The following is a 16539-nucleotide window of genomic DNA, read 5'->3' on the forward strand; positions in this document are numbered from 1 at the left end:
AAGGAATCAAAACGAGTTTTACATTAAAGCTTAAAAAAATTAAAATTGCCAGAAATTCGAAACAAGGTGTTGCCAGAAGCGTACTCCCTCTGAAGACTCTAGAGAGGATCCTTCTTTGGCATTTTGTAGCTTCTCCCTTGGGTAGTGCATTTCACAGTTCCCAGTAGATATCTATAATAATAAAAGCATAATATGCTAATTAGACTGGACTTCCTTCTGGACAACCTTCTAGACAAAGCTGGGGCTGCGAGGGAAGCCTGGGTGCCGGAGGGAAGCCGATGCTCGCAGCCAGGGGAAGGAAGGCCTACTTAAAAAAAAAATTCTTTATTGATTTCAGAGAAGAAGGGAGGAGAGAGAGATAGAAACATCAATGATGAGAGAGAATCATTGATCAGCTGCCTCCTGCGAGAGAGAAAGAGAGAGAGAGAGAGAGAGAGAGAGAGAGAGAGAATGAATTGATCAGCTACCTCCTGCACACCCCCTACTGGGGATCGAGCCCACAACCTGGACATGTGCCCTTGGCCAGAATCGAACCTGGGACCCTTCAGTCCGTAGGCCGACACTCTATCCACTGAGCCAAACCGGCCACGGCGGAAGGCCTACTCTTGCATGAATTTTGTGCATTGGGCCTCTAGTAGAACATAAGAAATCCTGGGAATCTTTAAAAATTTGTATCTGGTATATTTAGGTGCTATCTGTAGAGCACTGCTTAAAAATTTTTTGGTGAAAATGTGCATTGTTCTTTACTGCCTCCTGCTTGTTTATATGTAATATGGTTGGAGTCTGAAATAACAGTTTTGTTGTTGAAGGTGCCTGTATTCTTTTCTTTGGGCTACTGTAACAAAATACCATAAACTGGGTGGCTCAAAACAAATTTATTCTCTCACAGTTCAGGGGGCCAAAGTTTTTTTTTTTGTAGAATGACAGAATCTGTTGGGATTTTTTTTTTTACCAATTCTCAAATGAAATTTCTTCTACCCTCTGAAGCCTCTAGGGAGGATCCTCCTTTGGTGTTCTGTGGCTTGTGGCAGCTTAGCTACTTAAGTCTCTGCCTCCATCTTCACATTCTGTTCCCACATGTGTCTCTGTGTCTTCTCTTCTCTTCTTGTAAAAACAGCAGTCATGTTGGAATTAGGGCCCACCCTACTCCACTATGACCTCATTTTAACTAAATGCATCTCCAGTGACTCTATTTACAAAGGTCATAATCTGAGGTACTGGGGGTGAGGACTTTCACATATATTTTATATGACACAGTTCAACCCATAGTGGTGCCAAAGACTGATTATCTTGTTTTCTTTTATAGACAATGGCTTTTGAAATAGGGTTATTTAGATTTGAGTGAGATGGATTTATTAGGTCATCAATACTTTTGTAAAAGATGGTGGAAAATACTCTTTCCATGGGTGATGAAGATCAAACACTCTAAAATTGATGGCATGTAAGAAATATTTAAGGCTCAACTATATAAAGGCATTGTCATATGTGTTGGAAGTAGAAGGGTTGATAAGACATGGTTCTTGTTCTAAGAGAATTTATAGTTTATTGACATAATCCAGACTTTGTACTCTCAAAATAAATCGTAAGGAGTATCACTGATAGACTATCTTTAGATAACTTTTATTTGTAAGTATAAATAGGTAAGTAGTTTTAAGAACATCAGGAATTAATGTAGGAATCCTTATTATGTATAACACTAGTGGCCCGGTGCACAAAATTCGGGCGGGGATGGGAGGGGGCTCCCCTAGCCTGGCTTTTGCCCTGTGATCCATTGCCCCAAAGAGGTAGGCCCCACTCACTCATCTGGGGCTCCTAGATGGATTGCCCCAAAGAAGTGGGCTGGAGCTGGGGGAGGCCTGCAGACCCCCAGCGGTGCAGGCACACAGAGACCCCTGCTGCAGCCCTGCCCAAGGCCGGACCGTGGCAGCGGAGGCCTGCGGACTTCCATGGACCCGCCCCTAGGCCGGGCCCACAGTGGAGGGGCCTCTCTGCCGCAGCCCCGCTTCCGTTGTTACTGTCACGGCGTCCCAACCAATTTGTATATTACCCTATTATTAGCATAGATTGATCTCTGCTACATCAATTTTCATGTCAAGGCAAGCTCTCTTATTCTTATTTTGTACAGTTTAAGATGCTGCAAAGATGTCTTGGCATCAGTATGCTACCCTTTGTTTATGGTTTATGTATATGTTGACTGTGGGGCTGGTAATCTGTGGAGGCTGAGTGATTCTCCCACTATAGTTGATAGTTTAAATTAGATATTGTCTGGTTATCTCCAGAAAGTTCAGAGTTCCTTGTACTCATGGCCCCTGAAAGGGTAGAAATGAGCTAAACATGTATTTTTACCAATTTTTTTGATTAGGAAACTCATGTTCAGAGGAGGTAAATTATTTCCCTTAAGGATATTCATTGAGTCAGAAGGAAGACTGTGATTTTACCTAAAGACTCTGTGTCTTAATCCAGAAATTTTTTAAACCACAAATGATTTTATACATATATTTTGGAGGGGGAAGCATACCTCCAATGATAGTTAAAAGATTTTTTTCAGACAAACAGAAAACTCTTTAATTAAAATGTCAATTCTGCTGTTAAATTGATATCTAATCAGTGATCCAGCAAAGGAATTATATTATCAGATGGTTAGTTGCTTTTAGTGCTCAGATTAGTTTAACCTTGTTTAAAGTATTGCCCTCCCTGGAGCATAGTCTTTTTTTTTCTGGTTGCCATTCTTCCAAGAATGGAAATAATCATAACTAGTGTCTTAAAGCAGACTCTTTCTAAATAAATATACTGAATCTGGAAAAGTTGTATAGGGACTGACAACTGCTGTGTTCAGGGAAGAGGGTAGAAGAGATTTCATTTGAGAATAGGTTAAAAAATAGATTGTCATTCTACAAAAATGAAGATTGAATAAAAAAAAGTTGGGGAAAGCATATCTAGCATTTGACTGTCAACTATGACAGATAATTTAAAGAGTTTAGTTTGTTAACTAAACCCAAATCTTGGTATGTTTTTACATATCAAGTCTATAAACCTTAATATTTGTTAGGTGGTGGGACACATAAGAGAAAATGATTTTCTTATATTGGTATTTTTATTGACTTTTAATTTGTAAACTTGTTTAGAAAAATTAGACATCTTATTAGGAAAGAGTCTAATGATGTTAGATGTCTGGAACCTTTCTCTATGTTTTTTATTCGTTTAATGTACCACATCTGAGGGAGTTTTTACTACTCACAAGGCTTCATCGTGCTTTTTCCGAAGGTAGTTAGTATAAGTTTCACTGTATCAGTGAGTGGGAATGACTTAGAGCTGTTTTCTTAACTTTTAAAAAGGTATCAGAAAATTCTTTCTATATTTATTTATTTATTTATTTACTAGTGACCTCTTCTGGGAAAATTCTTTTTAGTCAGATAATGAGGTCACAGTAGAAATTTGATAATTTTCCTTCCTGCCCACTTTTCTACTCTGAAAATAATCATAACTAGTGTCTTAAAGCAGACTCTTTCTAAATAAATCTTTCTACTATCATTTATTTGGCTCTTTCACATAGAAGTTAAAATCAAATCTCTACTTGATTTAAAGGGGGTTATTTTCTGAAGTCTATTAAATATGCAGGTGGCAAAGATATTTGTGTGTATCTTCTAGCCATGTTAATTTTTGTTTTTTACCTTCTTTCTCTGTGCCACATCTTTTATATCTCTAGGCAGCAGGAAAGGATAAATTCACAGAGGGAAGAAATTGAAAGACAGCGGAAAATGTTAGCAAAGCGGAAACCTCCTGCCATGGGACAGGCCCCTCCAGCAACCAATGAGCAGAAACAGCGGAAAAGCAAGACCAATGGAGCTGAAAATGAAACGTATGTTCTTTATTGATATGAGATATCACTCTCTCCCCTAAAACACAAAACTATTGAATGCCACTGGAAAAAATTGATAAATTATGGTGGTTTCTAGACCTTAAGCTTTGTTTTTGGCTACATTAATGGATTTGCTCAAGTCATATAAGGGTAGCTAATATTTTTAGCTTGATCTTATTTAGGAAGTTTTGAGTGAGAAGGAAAAGTAATGTCACTTAACTTGACATCATGATCTTTGGCCACTGTTATAACAAACTAGGGGCCTGGTGCACGAAAATTCGTGCACTGGGTGTGGGTCCTTCAGCCCAACCTGCACCCTCTCCAATCTGGGAGCCCTCAGGGGAGCCCTCGGGAGTTTTTTTCTTTGCAATCATATGAGCGAATTGTCTGAGACCCCCACCCCAGTTTGGTTTGTTGCTCATAGAATAATAGAGGCTTTTTTTTTTTTTTTTTTTTCTAACAACTCAGTATCACCTTTGTATTTCCTCCAACCCACAGGTTGCGAACCGCTGGTCTAGGAGATCCGTCTGCCACCAGAACTATGATTCCCAGCATTCCTGGTGCTCCCTGCACTCTGGGCTTCCACTTCAGGTCCTGGGGCTGCCACCAGAACTACTATTCCCAGGATTCCTGGTGCTCCCTGCGCTCTTGGTTTTCCCTTCCTGCTCTGTCTCCCTCCCACAGCGCCCACTCTGCCAAATCCTCCAGCCTGTCAACTCTCCCTCTCTGCTCTCCGTCTGCTTGGGGAGTCAAGTTCCCCAAGCTGCTCCAGTCTCTGCCGGCTCTCCTGCTCTGCTCTCCGCCCAGCGGCTTGGAGGGAGCCACGGCCCCCCAAGCCTTGGGCTCTCTTGCTCTGCTCTCCACCTGGCGCCTGTGTATGCAAATTAACTCGCCATCTTTGTCGGGTTAATTTGCATACTCACTCCTGATTGGCTGGTGAGCGTAGCAGAGGGACAGTCAATTTACATGTTTCTCTTATTATATAGGATGTGATGTTGTTGTGGTATTCAAAGGATATAATTGCTTATGTGTGGTTGGCTCTAGGTTGGTATCATCTTATGGGGGTTACCTGGCTACTATTTCAGACTGAAGAATGTACAACTGAAAAATGGTCTTTATTGTCTAAAGAGCACTTGGGGGGTTTTTTTGTGGGGTTTTTTTTGGGGGGGAGGGTTTGTTTTGTGTTTAAAGAGCACTTGTTAACAGCCACAAACTTAGGAATAAGCTCAGAAAAAATAGGTATTATTTTAGGAAAAGGACATTTTCCCAATAAGCTAAATCTTGGTATCACAGTATTTTCTTGTTCTGGGGTACCTAAGGAAAACACCAGTATCTTAAATTGCATCTTTTTTTCACTGCCAATCAGCAATTAGTACATAGGAGGGGTAGGATATCCTGAGCACAGATAGCTTCCTTGTTCACCCGCATCTCATGTCAGAGTTCCCTCTTTGATCATTGAATTCTTAAACCCTAAGAGAATCTTCCTCTGGGACAGGAGTTGACAAACTTTTTCTTTAATGGGCCAGATAGTAAATATTTTAGGCTTTGCAAGCTAGAGATTTTCTGTTGCAAATACTCAACAGAATAGCCTAAAAGCAGCCCTAGATAATACGTAAACGAACAGGTGTGGCTGTGTTCCAGTAACACTTCATTTACAAAAAGAAACTGGACTGAATGGCTCGCTGGCTGTATGTAGTTTGCCAACTGGACAGGAACTACCAAATAGTTAGAATGTGCGCGGGAAATAAAATCTATATATTACTTATTTAAAATATTTCTTATGCTACCCTGAAGACATTTAAGTCATCAACTGCTGTTAAGAGGCTTTCAAATTAAAAGGGAAAACCAGAGACAATAGTGTAGGCAATAAATATCTAAAGAATTGATAGTAGCCATAAAGTTGGTTTCTGAATTGGAGATTTGAAATTTAAAAAATATATATTTTTTTATAGAATCAGTCATTGCTCTTGTTGTAATCAGTGTACTTATATTGGCTACATTGGTTTTTCAGGGAGAAAAGAATTTTTGTAAAGCTGTCATTGTGGGGTTCTTTAATTGAAAATAAGTTTCAGGTCTAAAGATAGCCACAAATAGCATATAATAATATTGTATGATTTATTAATTGGTATGTCTTTTGCCTTTTATGTTTTCATATCAGTTCACAAAAACGTATTAACCCATAAACGCCCTCAAGTATAATACTTGTATTACACCATTGTTAAAAGTCCATGACATTCCAGAAATGTATCTTCAATCCAGTGAGAAGGATTGCTTAACAGCAATCCTCACCCCCATACAGACCTGACATATTGGGGAGTGTTTCCTTTGACATTCATTTAGTAAGTCTATGTTAAGTGCTTATTATATTCTCAGCTCAGGTCTGGACACTGGGGATACAGAGCTAAAGGATACAGCCCCAGCCATAGCAGTTCAGTTTATTTAAGGAAAATGAACAGATGAATAAGTTAATAATTACATTAAATATAGTTATAAAAATATGCATAATGAGTAAGCTTGGAAAACATCTTCACTCTTATAGCTCTGAATATTTTAAAACTAAAACTAAAAATTATTTCCTTTAAAAAAATCAAAATAAGAGCCCAACTTTGAAAGATTCTCCAGGCAAATATTGCACACATTAATGTGATGATTGTCTTCTTTCGTGTATTTATTTTGTGAAGGGACTCTTCCTCCAACATACCTTGAAACTTACTTAACTCTAGTGCATAAAGCCATTGGGTTAGGAGTATAAAGAAAGCATAGGCAAAAAAAAAAAAAAAAAGAAAGAAAAAGAAGAAGGTGGCGGCATAGGTTATTTCCTTCCCATAGAACAATAATTAGAATTTAGTCTAGGTCAGTAGTATGTGAATAAATAGTTGCCATCTGGAGTTCTGTGTAAAATCCAAGCTGGAAGGCGTTCGGTCCAGTTTTTAATTAGAGTATGAGACTTGGCTCATTCCTTGGGCCAGAAGCCAAAAACAGTCTTCTGGAGTCTTGGAGTGAGTCACATTATCCTTTCCTGGTATCAAACCTATTTCAGGCAGAGAAAGCATTCTTTTCTCCCTTTTTTATTGTTTTATTTTTTTAAAATATATTTTTATTGATTTCTGAGAGAAGAAGGGAGAGGGAGAGAGAATCATTGATTGGCTGCCTCCTGCATACCCCACACTGGGGATCAAGCCTGCAACACAGGCATGGCCCCCTGACCAGAATCGAACCATTACTTCCTGGTTCAACCACTGAGCCATACCAGCCAGGTTCCCATTTTTATTTTTAATCATCACCCACGGTTATTTTTTTCTTACTGATTTTGAGAGAATGAGATCTCAATTGGTTGCCTTAGAGTATCAAACCTACAAACTAGGTGTGTGCCCTGGCCGGGAATCAAACCACCTGAGCCATCTGACCAGGGCTCTTCCTTTTTTTCACTAGTGTGATATAAGTAATGGATATAAGTATTTCTGCAATTATGAAGAGATAGGCATAATTCTTCTATTAGATGTGTTTCTTCTTTTTACTCTTTTATTTTCTTTTAGTTAGACCTCAAAGGCTCTTTTTGTAGCCCTTCCTGGTTGATAGGATAGCTGTTTCTTCTTTCTCCTGCTAGTTAGAATATATCTGAACAGGGACATCTAAAACTTTGAATTATATATGTATGCTTTCAGAATGTGAAGAGGGTGAAGATGGAGTAGTATCTTACATGCTTACTCTTAAAACGTGAGCATGTGAATTGAGTAGGTGAAACATGAAATGAACAAGTGATTACCCATCGAGTCAGCCCTTTGAGAATTTTGTTTAAATGGCATTTTGCAAATTATACATTCTTTTCACATTCTCATTTAATAGTCACAACACTTTTGTTAGCTAGGTATTATTACTTGCTGCATTTTTAGGAAACTGAGACTCAAGAGGTTAAAGTTGCTTGCCCAAGGTCACATGACCCAAGTTGCACTTTGAACCTTTAGCCCTCAAACTCCAGATAGACGTTCTTCTCCTTGTTATTATATATCAAAGGCTAAGAGTTATCAAAAATAAGCAGATCCATTGGCTATTATTTTGCCCTTTAAAACACTTTAAACATAATTTTTGGCTACCTCTCCTAAAGGATTCTCATCTGAGTAATGTTTGGGACAAAACTAATGTTATAAATAATGTAAAATTATAGCACATTATTTATTTTTTCATTTTTTACAATTTAGACTTCTGCCTTTGAAGTCCTTCTTTCACATCACATCTGATAAATCACAGAAGTTTTCTCGTGTCTAAGGATTGACTGCAAGATAAACTGTCTTTTAACCGTTTTAACAGACTAATTATACTGTATAACATACTTTGGCATTTCTCTTTAAATATACACTATGATTTCAAATAATTTATTGAAATTTCTACCATTATTTTCCAGGTTAACATTAGCAGAATACCATGAACAAGAAGAAATCTTCAAACTCCGATTAGGTCATCTTAAAAAGGTAAATAAAAAGAGAAATGCGATTTTTTTTTCTTTTTTTCTTTTACACGTCCCCCGCCAACCCCCACTCAACTCTTCCCATCCCCAGAAATGCGATTTTTAGTTTACATTTAGTGTGGAAATAAGTTGGTTATTTAGGCAAGGGCAAATGTATTGGTTTCACGTAGAAATCTCATGATATTTTAAATCACATAGCAGCTCTTATCTTTTGCCTAAACTGGCTAAGAAGAGAAGGTCTTGTATCAACCTTGTAACACAAAGGCATCTACACAGAATTTGTTATTGGCGATGTTCACAGAAGCATCTTAGATGTAGGTTGCTCATCTTTTTAATTCAGCAGCTCATACATTTTTGGTGGGTGCTACTTACAGTGATGGTGGTCAATAAGCATTTTAATAAACTGCTATTGGTACGTGTTTGTTTTTGCCCCACTGGATTCTTAGATCTTGTTAAATCAGTAAAACTTAAACACCAAGTATAATCCATACTTGCAGAACAGAACCAGACAAAGGACCTGGTTTTTGTTTAAAAACAGATTGCATATCTATATGTACATGCACAAAACATTCCTAAAAACTTTACATAAGAGTCTTAACAGCAGTTACATCTGAGGAGTGGTCTAGAGGGGAGGGAGCAAAGGGCAGAGGACTCTTACTTTTTCTACTGTAATCCTTTATATGGTTTGAACTTTATTTATTATTTTGTTATAGGCTTGGTTTTTATGACAAAAAGTCTAGTTCTTTTAAAAAATATTTTTTAATGCAAAACATCTTGATTTAGCTTTTCATGAGAGAGCTGTCTGATGCTGTTTTTGAAATGAGATTCTGGAAAAGTAACATTTCTTGTGTTCTGAGCTACTTCTTTCCTTTTTACTTTAGGAGGAAGCGGAGATCCAGGCAGAGCTGGAAAGGCTAGAAAGGGTTAGAAATCTACATATCAGGGAACTAAAAAGGATACATAATGAAGATAATTCACAGTAAGCAATTGGGGGTATACTGGCTTAAAGACTGCTGAGCACTTTCTGACATGGATTAGAACAGTGATTTTCAACCAGTGTGCCACAAGAATTTTTAAAACATGCAATACCTGACTATTTAGTCAGGGGCACTGACCTCTTAGATTGTCAAATAAAAAAATAACAACAGCCAGCACAACAATAGCTGTCTGGTGTGAATAAATCAAAATTATACCTATTTTATTTCAGATCGGTAAAATGTATTTTTTGGTGTGCTGCAGAATTTTAGTAATCAGTTTGTGTGTGCCATGAGATGAAAAAGGTTGAAAATTGCTGGTCTAGAATGATGTTTTTGATTAATATAAATTTGGTAAATTGATTCTATGCTGTATTTGATTCTATTGTAGGGTGTAATACAGTTTTATGAACAAAATAATGATTTGCTTTAGTTTAAATATATATAAAAATATTAGATTTATATATTAAACATATACCTATACATAGAGTATATTTCCCCATAGAGGTCACTAAAACAATATAGATTTATAGTGTAAATGGTTAGGATACACTTCCTGTTTAGATTTACCTACAGAGCCTTACAAAAGGAAAGAATGCATGACAGAGTGGTGTTGTGGAAAGATTATTGAATTCACAGCTGGTTTCTGAATGACCTTTAAGAGCCATTTGGCCATTGAGATTTTAAGCAAGACTCTGTTAAGTTCAGCACATTCATTTAGATAAATGCCCACCTTTGTTTATAAGTCATTTAAGAGACTGAAACTGTGAAAAGTAGATAGCAAGTGGGAAATGGCTTCTATCTGTAATCCGTTCCTTCCCACATATTTTGGACTCTGAAACAGGAGTTTCTGACATAGCTATAACTTGTGTATTTTTGTTTGCCAGTGTGAGCCATGGCCTTTTTCAGTAAAGTGCCAGCAACAGCTGTTATTGAGCACTCTCCTTGTCAGTCATAGTGTTAAGTGCCCTTGTGTTCTGTCATTTAATCTTCACAGTAACTTTGTCAGGTAGGTCATCTTTGAAACATAGATCTGAAAACAGGCTTAGAAAAATTCAGTTAACTTGACCAGAGACCCATAACTAGTGGCCCAAACTAAGAGTTAAACTTAGATCTGTCTGTTTCCAAAGTTAATTATCACACAATAATGTCACTTCTCTCCACAGGCAATCTGTCATCTTAAAATCAAAATAATTTCAGGATTACTAGTGGGGCTATTTAAGATCAGGAACTAGGTAGAAATATTTTAAAAGTTATTTTTGCCAGAACCTCTTATTTCTTTTTTAGTGAACAGCACAAGCTGGTATCCTTTATGGGGAAAACAGTTACAGCATGAAGACTTTTTGCATTATTGAGAGAAGATGAATGCACATAGAACATGTGACTCACTTTATAATCAAATCTATTTTTAAGCCCATGAAAATATCTGGGAGTTTTATTGTATATAGTTATGTAATGGTGGGAGCATGTGGCCCTTGAATGGTTTGGAGGAACTGAGTAACGCAGTTTAAAAATCCCTCATTTAGTGTAGTCCACCCCCCCTCATTTTATAGCAGGGCAGAAAGCAGGGGGGAGGCCAACAAAAGTCAAAAGTCTGATTGTGGCTATGCGGAGACTGACACCTATGTCTCATGGCTCTACAGCTAATGCTTTTCATTGTAGTCATGCTGTATCTTTGAATTACATAATTTAATAATTATATATGTATGTTATATATTCTGTTTCCACAGATTTAAAGATCATCCAACGTTAAATGACAGATATTTGTTGTTACATCTTTTGGGTAGAGGAGGTTTCAGTGAAGTTTACAAGGTAAGTATGGGGAACAGAGCAAAACGACTAAGGGTTAAATCATTGATTAGTACCAACTTAGAGAACATTTAGAATAGTGATAATTATGGGTTGATAACTAATGGTTGAAATTTAAAACTTTAAGAACCTGTATCTTTGGGAGAACTGCTTTTAATAAACTTAAAGTGACTAAACAAGAGACAATATGTTACCATTTTCAAGTTTCAAAAAATAAATAATTAAAAAAATTTTTAAAACCGGAGGAGAAAACAACACTAATATCTGGGTAGTGGAATTGTGTGATTTTTATTCTCATAATTTTTTTTTAACTGAATAGATGTGTTACAGATAATTCTTATTTGAAAAACTGCTTTGTGATGTTCCCATCTTCTAAGTCAGAGTGTTTATAGCGCTGGCATTTTGAAGGGTCCCGGCTTAGAGTGCTTCCATTGGGCCAGCAAAGTACAGACTCCTATGCCTCTAGCAGATTTTTACTAAAGGAGGAAATCAGCTAGTTCATAGTTGCAGATTCTAATATATTCACCAGCCAAAGCCTCCTTTTTGTGACTGGCTTATTAGACTTAGCATGGTATCCTCAAAGTTCATCCATGTTGAAGCATGTGCCAGAATTCCTCCTTTTTAGGGCTGCATAACATTCCATTGTATGTATGTAGCAAATTTTCTTTACTCATTTGTCTGTCAGTAGACATTTAGGTTGCTCCCTCTTATCTGTTATGAATAGTGTTGTTTGAACATGTATGTGCAAATATCGCTTAAAAGTGGAGGTTGCCTCCTCCACTGAGACCCTGCTTTCAGTTCTTTTGGTGATATACCCAGAATTGGGACTCTTCCATTTTTTTTAAATCATCAAAATTGGTTATTGGTGCTTCCCAGTACTTGTTAGTATTTTCTTATTTTTTCCTTATTTATTCTTCAAGCATTTTAACATTTGTGAAATCTAGATGCTTCTTACAATGATGTGTACATTTAATGTAGTTATTCTTTTGCTGTTCTTCACGCTCCAAAAGCCCTTCTTAAATTAGAGGTGATCACAGTGTCTTGGGTTCAGAAATATGGTGTGATAGTTGGAGAAAATGATACTTGTAGTATCATTTAATGATCTTACAAATTAAATGGTATTTAATATGGCTTTTAATGACTTGAAATGGTTCTCTACTGTAAAGCTATAGTACATACTTGCAGGTGGACTTCAAACTGTAGGAAAAATGGAATTCAAAAGTTTCCATTTCTGTGAAATAAGATACTTTATTTGAATGGATTTTTAAATATATTTTTATTGATTTCATAGAGGAATGGAGAGGAAGAGAGAGAGAGAGAGAGAGAGAAATATCAATGGTGAGAGGGAATCCTTGATTGGCTGCCTCCTGCATGCCCCACACTGGGGATTGAGTCCACAACCTGGACATGGACCCTGACCCGATACCAAACCGTGACTTTCTGGTTCAACCACTGAGCCATACCAGCGGGGCTAGTGTTCGTATTTTTAAAAATACTGGTTTATATTTAGTGTAAATTAGAAGTTTCTTTTATAAGCAGCCATCTCTTGCATGCAATGCTTTCCTAGAGGTAGCTTACATCTTAAAAGATCTGTAGAGCAATCACCACTATTGATGGAGAGTGTTTCTGTCCCTATTGCTTTTATGCATTCATATATTTGTGAAAACTGGCAGATGGATGGTAACAATGTTGGAACTGAAGTACTAAATTTTTAATCTGAAATTTAAAAACTAAAAAAGACTATTCGTTCTAAAGGAGTTCCTCAATAAATCCTTTTGTATTGGGAAGTCGTCTGTTGTATAAAAATGCTACTTTATGAAATTGTGATTTACACCCAACATCCTCAAAAACTCACCTGTTACTCCCATGATAGAGCACTACCTATCTGATGTGGGGTTTGCCAACAGTGATGGTCTCTGGGGAAAGCATGTCCCTTTATTTGTACAGTGCTGGAGAAGTGGCTTAGTGTGACTAATTTCAGACAATCCTGGAATCAAAAACTGCTTTTTATTTACCCAGCATATATGAATGGGACTAAAGGCAAGCCTTCTTTCTTGGTTTTGTTTCTGTTTTTATTTTAATAAACACAGTATGGCAAATTACAAAGTTATTTTCTAAACAAACATAGCAAAGAAGTGTATTCTGAGGGGTTATTTTTCAAGAAGGCAGTCTCTGTCCCTAGCATTTTAAAAGTGGCAGGACTCGCCATTGAGGCATATTAGGTCTCATTGTCAGCTGAGGGACAAGAGATGGCCTAAGGCAGTGGTTGGCAAACTCATTAGTCAACAGAGCCAAATATCAACAATACAACGATTGAAATTTCTTTTGAGAGCCAATTTTTTTAAATTTAAACTATATAGGTAGGTACATTGTTATTAACTTAATTAGAGTACTCCTAAGGCTTAGGAAGAGCCACACTCAAGGGGCCAAAGAGCCACATGTGGCTCGCGATCCGCAGTTTGTCGACCACGGGCCTAAGGGAGAAAAGGCCCAAATAGATTAAATGATGCCCAGAAAGAGAATTGTTTGGAAGTGTCTGTTAAGACATGGGCTGTCTTTCTGTTCGTGGTGTTTGCTTAGTTTTATGTTCTAAACCCCTTGGTGCCAGTGTGTCTGGAGACTTCTGAATTATCTGATCACAAATTTCAAGAAGATGCTTGCTGCTCTGAAACACAAATGTGATGTGTTGTCTTCTGCTGCTGTTTTATTTAATATGCATCTTGGACTTTGAGTATATTGTTCTGTTAAATAGAAGCTTCAAACCAGATGCCTGTAATTCTTATCCTTTATCTAGAGCATAATGTATTTCTTTTCTTTATAGGCATTTGACCTAACAGAACAAAGATATGTAGCTGTGAAAATTCACCAGTTAAATAAAAACTGGAGAGATGAAAAAAAGGAGAATTACCACAAGTAAGTAATACTAGAGTGTCTGATTTTTCAAAATTTAGTGATAATAGCTGACGTTTGAGCACTGTGTCAAAAGCTTTACATATATTGTTGTTTCATTTAATCCTTATAACTACCCTAGGAGAGAATAACTTTTCCACCTTACTGATGAGGACTGGCACTTAGGAGAATTTAAATAACAATTAAGAAATGGTTACATATGTAAAACTTTCAGCAATAAAGAATTAACTTTGAAAGAAAAAAAGGGAAAAAAAAGAAATGGCTGAGATGGTTATTAAATCTAGACTTCCCTTCATCCAAAGCCCATGCTCTTTTTTATATATATATTTTATTGGTTTTTTACAGAGGAAGGGAGAGGGATAGAGAGTTAGAATCATCCATGAGAGAGAAACATCGATCAGCTGCCTCCTGCACACCCCCTACTGGGGATGTGTCCGCAACCCAGGTACATGCTCTTTACCGAATCGAACCTGGGACCCTTCAGTCCACAGGCTGACGCTCTATCCACTGAGCCAAACCGGCTACGGCAAAGCCCATGCTCTTTACCTCCCTTTCCATTGTCTTGTATAAAATTAGCTACAATAAACAGAGCCTCAGAAATAGGCTTGTTGCTTTTCTATAGAAACCAGAGGAGAGTGTCCTTTAGTGGTTGGGAGACCCTGGGAGGTGACTGGTGGGGCTTTTTTAGCTGCTGCCATCATTTCCTTATGGAGAAGACAGACAGAAGGGAGACGGGGACGTGGTGTGCTAAGTGGTACTTCTTTGGCTTGTTCAGCTCCTCAGTGCTGTGCTCACCTCCCCCGGCATAGTTTTCCGATCTTCACGTTCTTGATCTTAAGTGTCCCATTTATTGTGTTTACCTCCAGAATGCCACTAGTGGTGGCCCTCATCTGCACTTGGGGTCGGGCGTGCCTTCTTTAGAAGGACTAGTCATTATATGTGCAGCTGTCAACTACTTTGTCCCACTAATGTCAGGTTATGCTTGTTTCCTCTGAGCTTCAGAACATTGGAGGCCACACAGAATCAATTTGCTATTAAGATTCCCACTGTGTTTAAGGTTGTTTCCTTGTTGTAGGTACAAGTACTGAGTTAGACATGTTTTACCCCTGAAAGAAGGAGATGGCCTCTTTTCTTTTTAAAAACAAAAAACAAAACAAAAACCTTTTTTATTGATTTCAGAGAGGGTGGGAGGGATGGAGGAAGGGATGGAGAGGAACATCAATGATGAGAGAGAAGCATTGATTGGCTGCCTCCTGCATGCCCCTCACTGGGGATCGAGCCTGCAACCCAGGCATGTGCCCTGACTAGGAATCGAACCTTGATCTCTTGCTCAATAGGTTGACGCTAAGCCACTGAGCCACGCCGGCTCAGATGGCCTCTTTTGATATAAAGAACCCTCCTCCTTTCTCCAAACAGTTTTGGGTTTTTTTTCTTATAAATAGTTCTTTGAAGGGGAAAAAACAGTGGACTTTAAAGTAGCCTTTTAGTTGGCTTCTAAATCTTTAAGGGAAAAATAAACATTTCTACATTATCAACCACTTCTTCATACACGGACCAAGGTAACTCTTGCTTTATACCTATTGTTCACTGGGGACCCAGGAACTCTTCCTATTCCAGGCAGATTGGCAATGGCTCTTGGCCCTGGGGAAGAGAATGTCCCTGTGGTAGTGAGAGAGAGAGGGCTTAGCAGAGGTAGGAGAGGGGGTTGTGTGTGGTTCATGCATGGCGTCCTGTGTGTATCTTACGTGACAGGCAGCTGCAGTCCAGATGCTTCTGAGGAGCAGTTACATTATTAGGAGTACATTCCAGTTGCTTGACGTGCAGGGACGAATTGCAGTCTTCAGTGAGTGCCAGGAGCACTTCAGAGAAGGAAACCACATGTCGTTCTGACCAGTTATAAATGAGAAATGTCCCCATTATATTGAGACCCTCAGAGTGCCTAAAAGTGTTGGAACAGTATATGCCCCTCTTTTAAAATACCCTCCAGCTGTCATGTATGTACTGACCACTCTAAACCAATTGACTCTACAAGGGATCAACTTTGGTCAGCCAAGACCAAGGTCAACCAAGACTGTCTTCTCAAGAAGATAGTTCCTGTGCTAGGATCTGTACATATTTTGCCTCGTCTCAGTATCTAGCTTCTGAAAATCTAGGCTCACCTTAAAGAGACCTCCAATAGGTGTTCACACCCCAGCGGTTTGAAACAGTGAGGTATTGAAGCCAGGACTGTGTACCTCAGGGGTCCTCAAACTACGGCCGGGCCACATGCAAATACAAATATTGTATTTGTTCCCATTTTGTTTTTTTACTTCAAAATAAGATATGTGCAGTGTGCATAGGAATTTGTTCATAGCTTTTTTTTAAACTATAGTCGGGCCCTCCAACGGTCTGAGGGACAGTGAACTGGCCCCCTGTTGAAAAAGTTTGAGGACCCCTGGACCCTTGACACATTGGGCAAGTCCTGGTAGGTATGAATTGGTTGTCTTTCTCACATTTCTCTTTCAGACAGAGTCAGAGAGCAA

At 38.2% G+C, this 16539-nt stretch overlaps 1 protein-coding gene across 2 annotated transcripts in view; it reads left to right on the forward strand.

Moving 5' to 3' along the window:
• Positions 1–16539, forward strand: part of TLK2 (tousled like kinase 2) — a 78998-nt gene that overhangs the window by 42417 nt on the left and 20042 nt on the right. For both annotated transcript variants that reach the window (XM_015568153.1, XM_006770274.2), the window contains exons 11-15: positions 3707–3859; positions 8262–8328; positions 9206–9303; positions 11029–11110; positions 13929–14020. In XM_015568153.1, coding sequence (XP_015423639.1) covers positions 3707–3859; positions 8262–8328; positions 9206–9303; positions 11029–11110; positions 13929–14020 — 492 coding nt within the window. The remainder of the gene's footprint in view (positions 1–3706; positions 3860–8261; positions 8329–9205; positions 9304–11028; positions 11111–13928; positions 14021–16539) is intronic.

This window comes from Myotis davidii, unplaced genomic scaffold (genome assembly GCF_000327345.1).
Source record: "Myotis davidii unplaced genomic scaffold, ASM32734v1 scaffold684, whole genome shotgun sequence".
Taxonomy (NCBI): Eukaryota; Metazoa; Chordata; class Mammalia; order Chiroptera; family Vespertilionidae; genus Myotis; species Myotis davidii.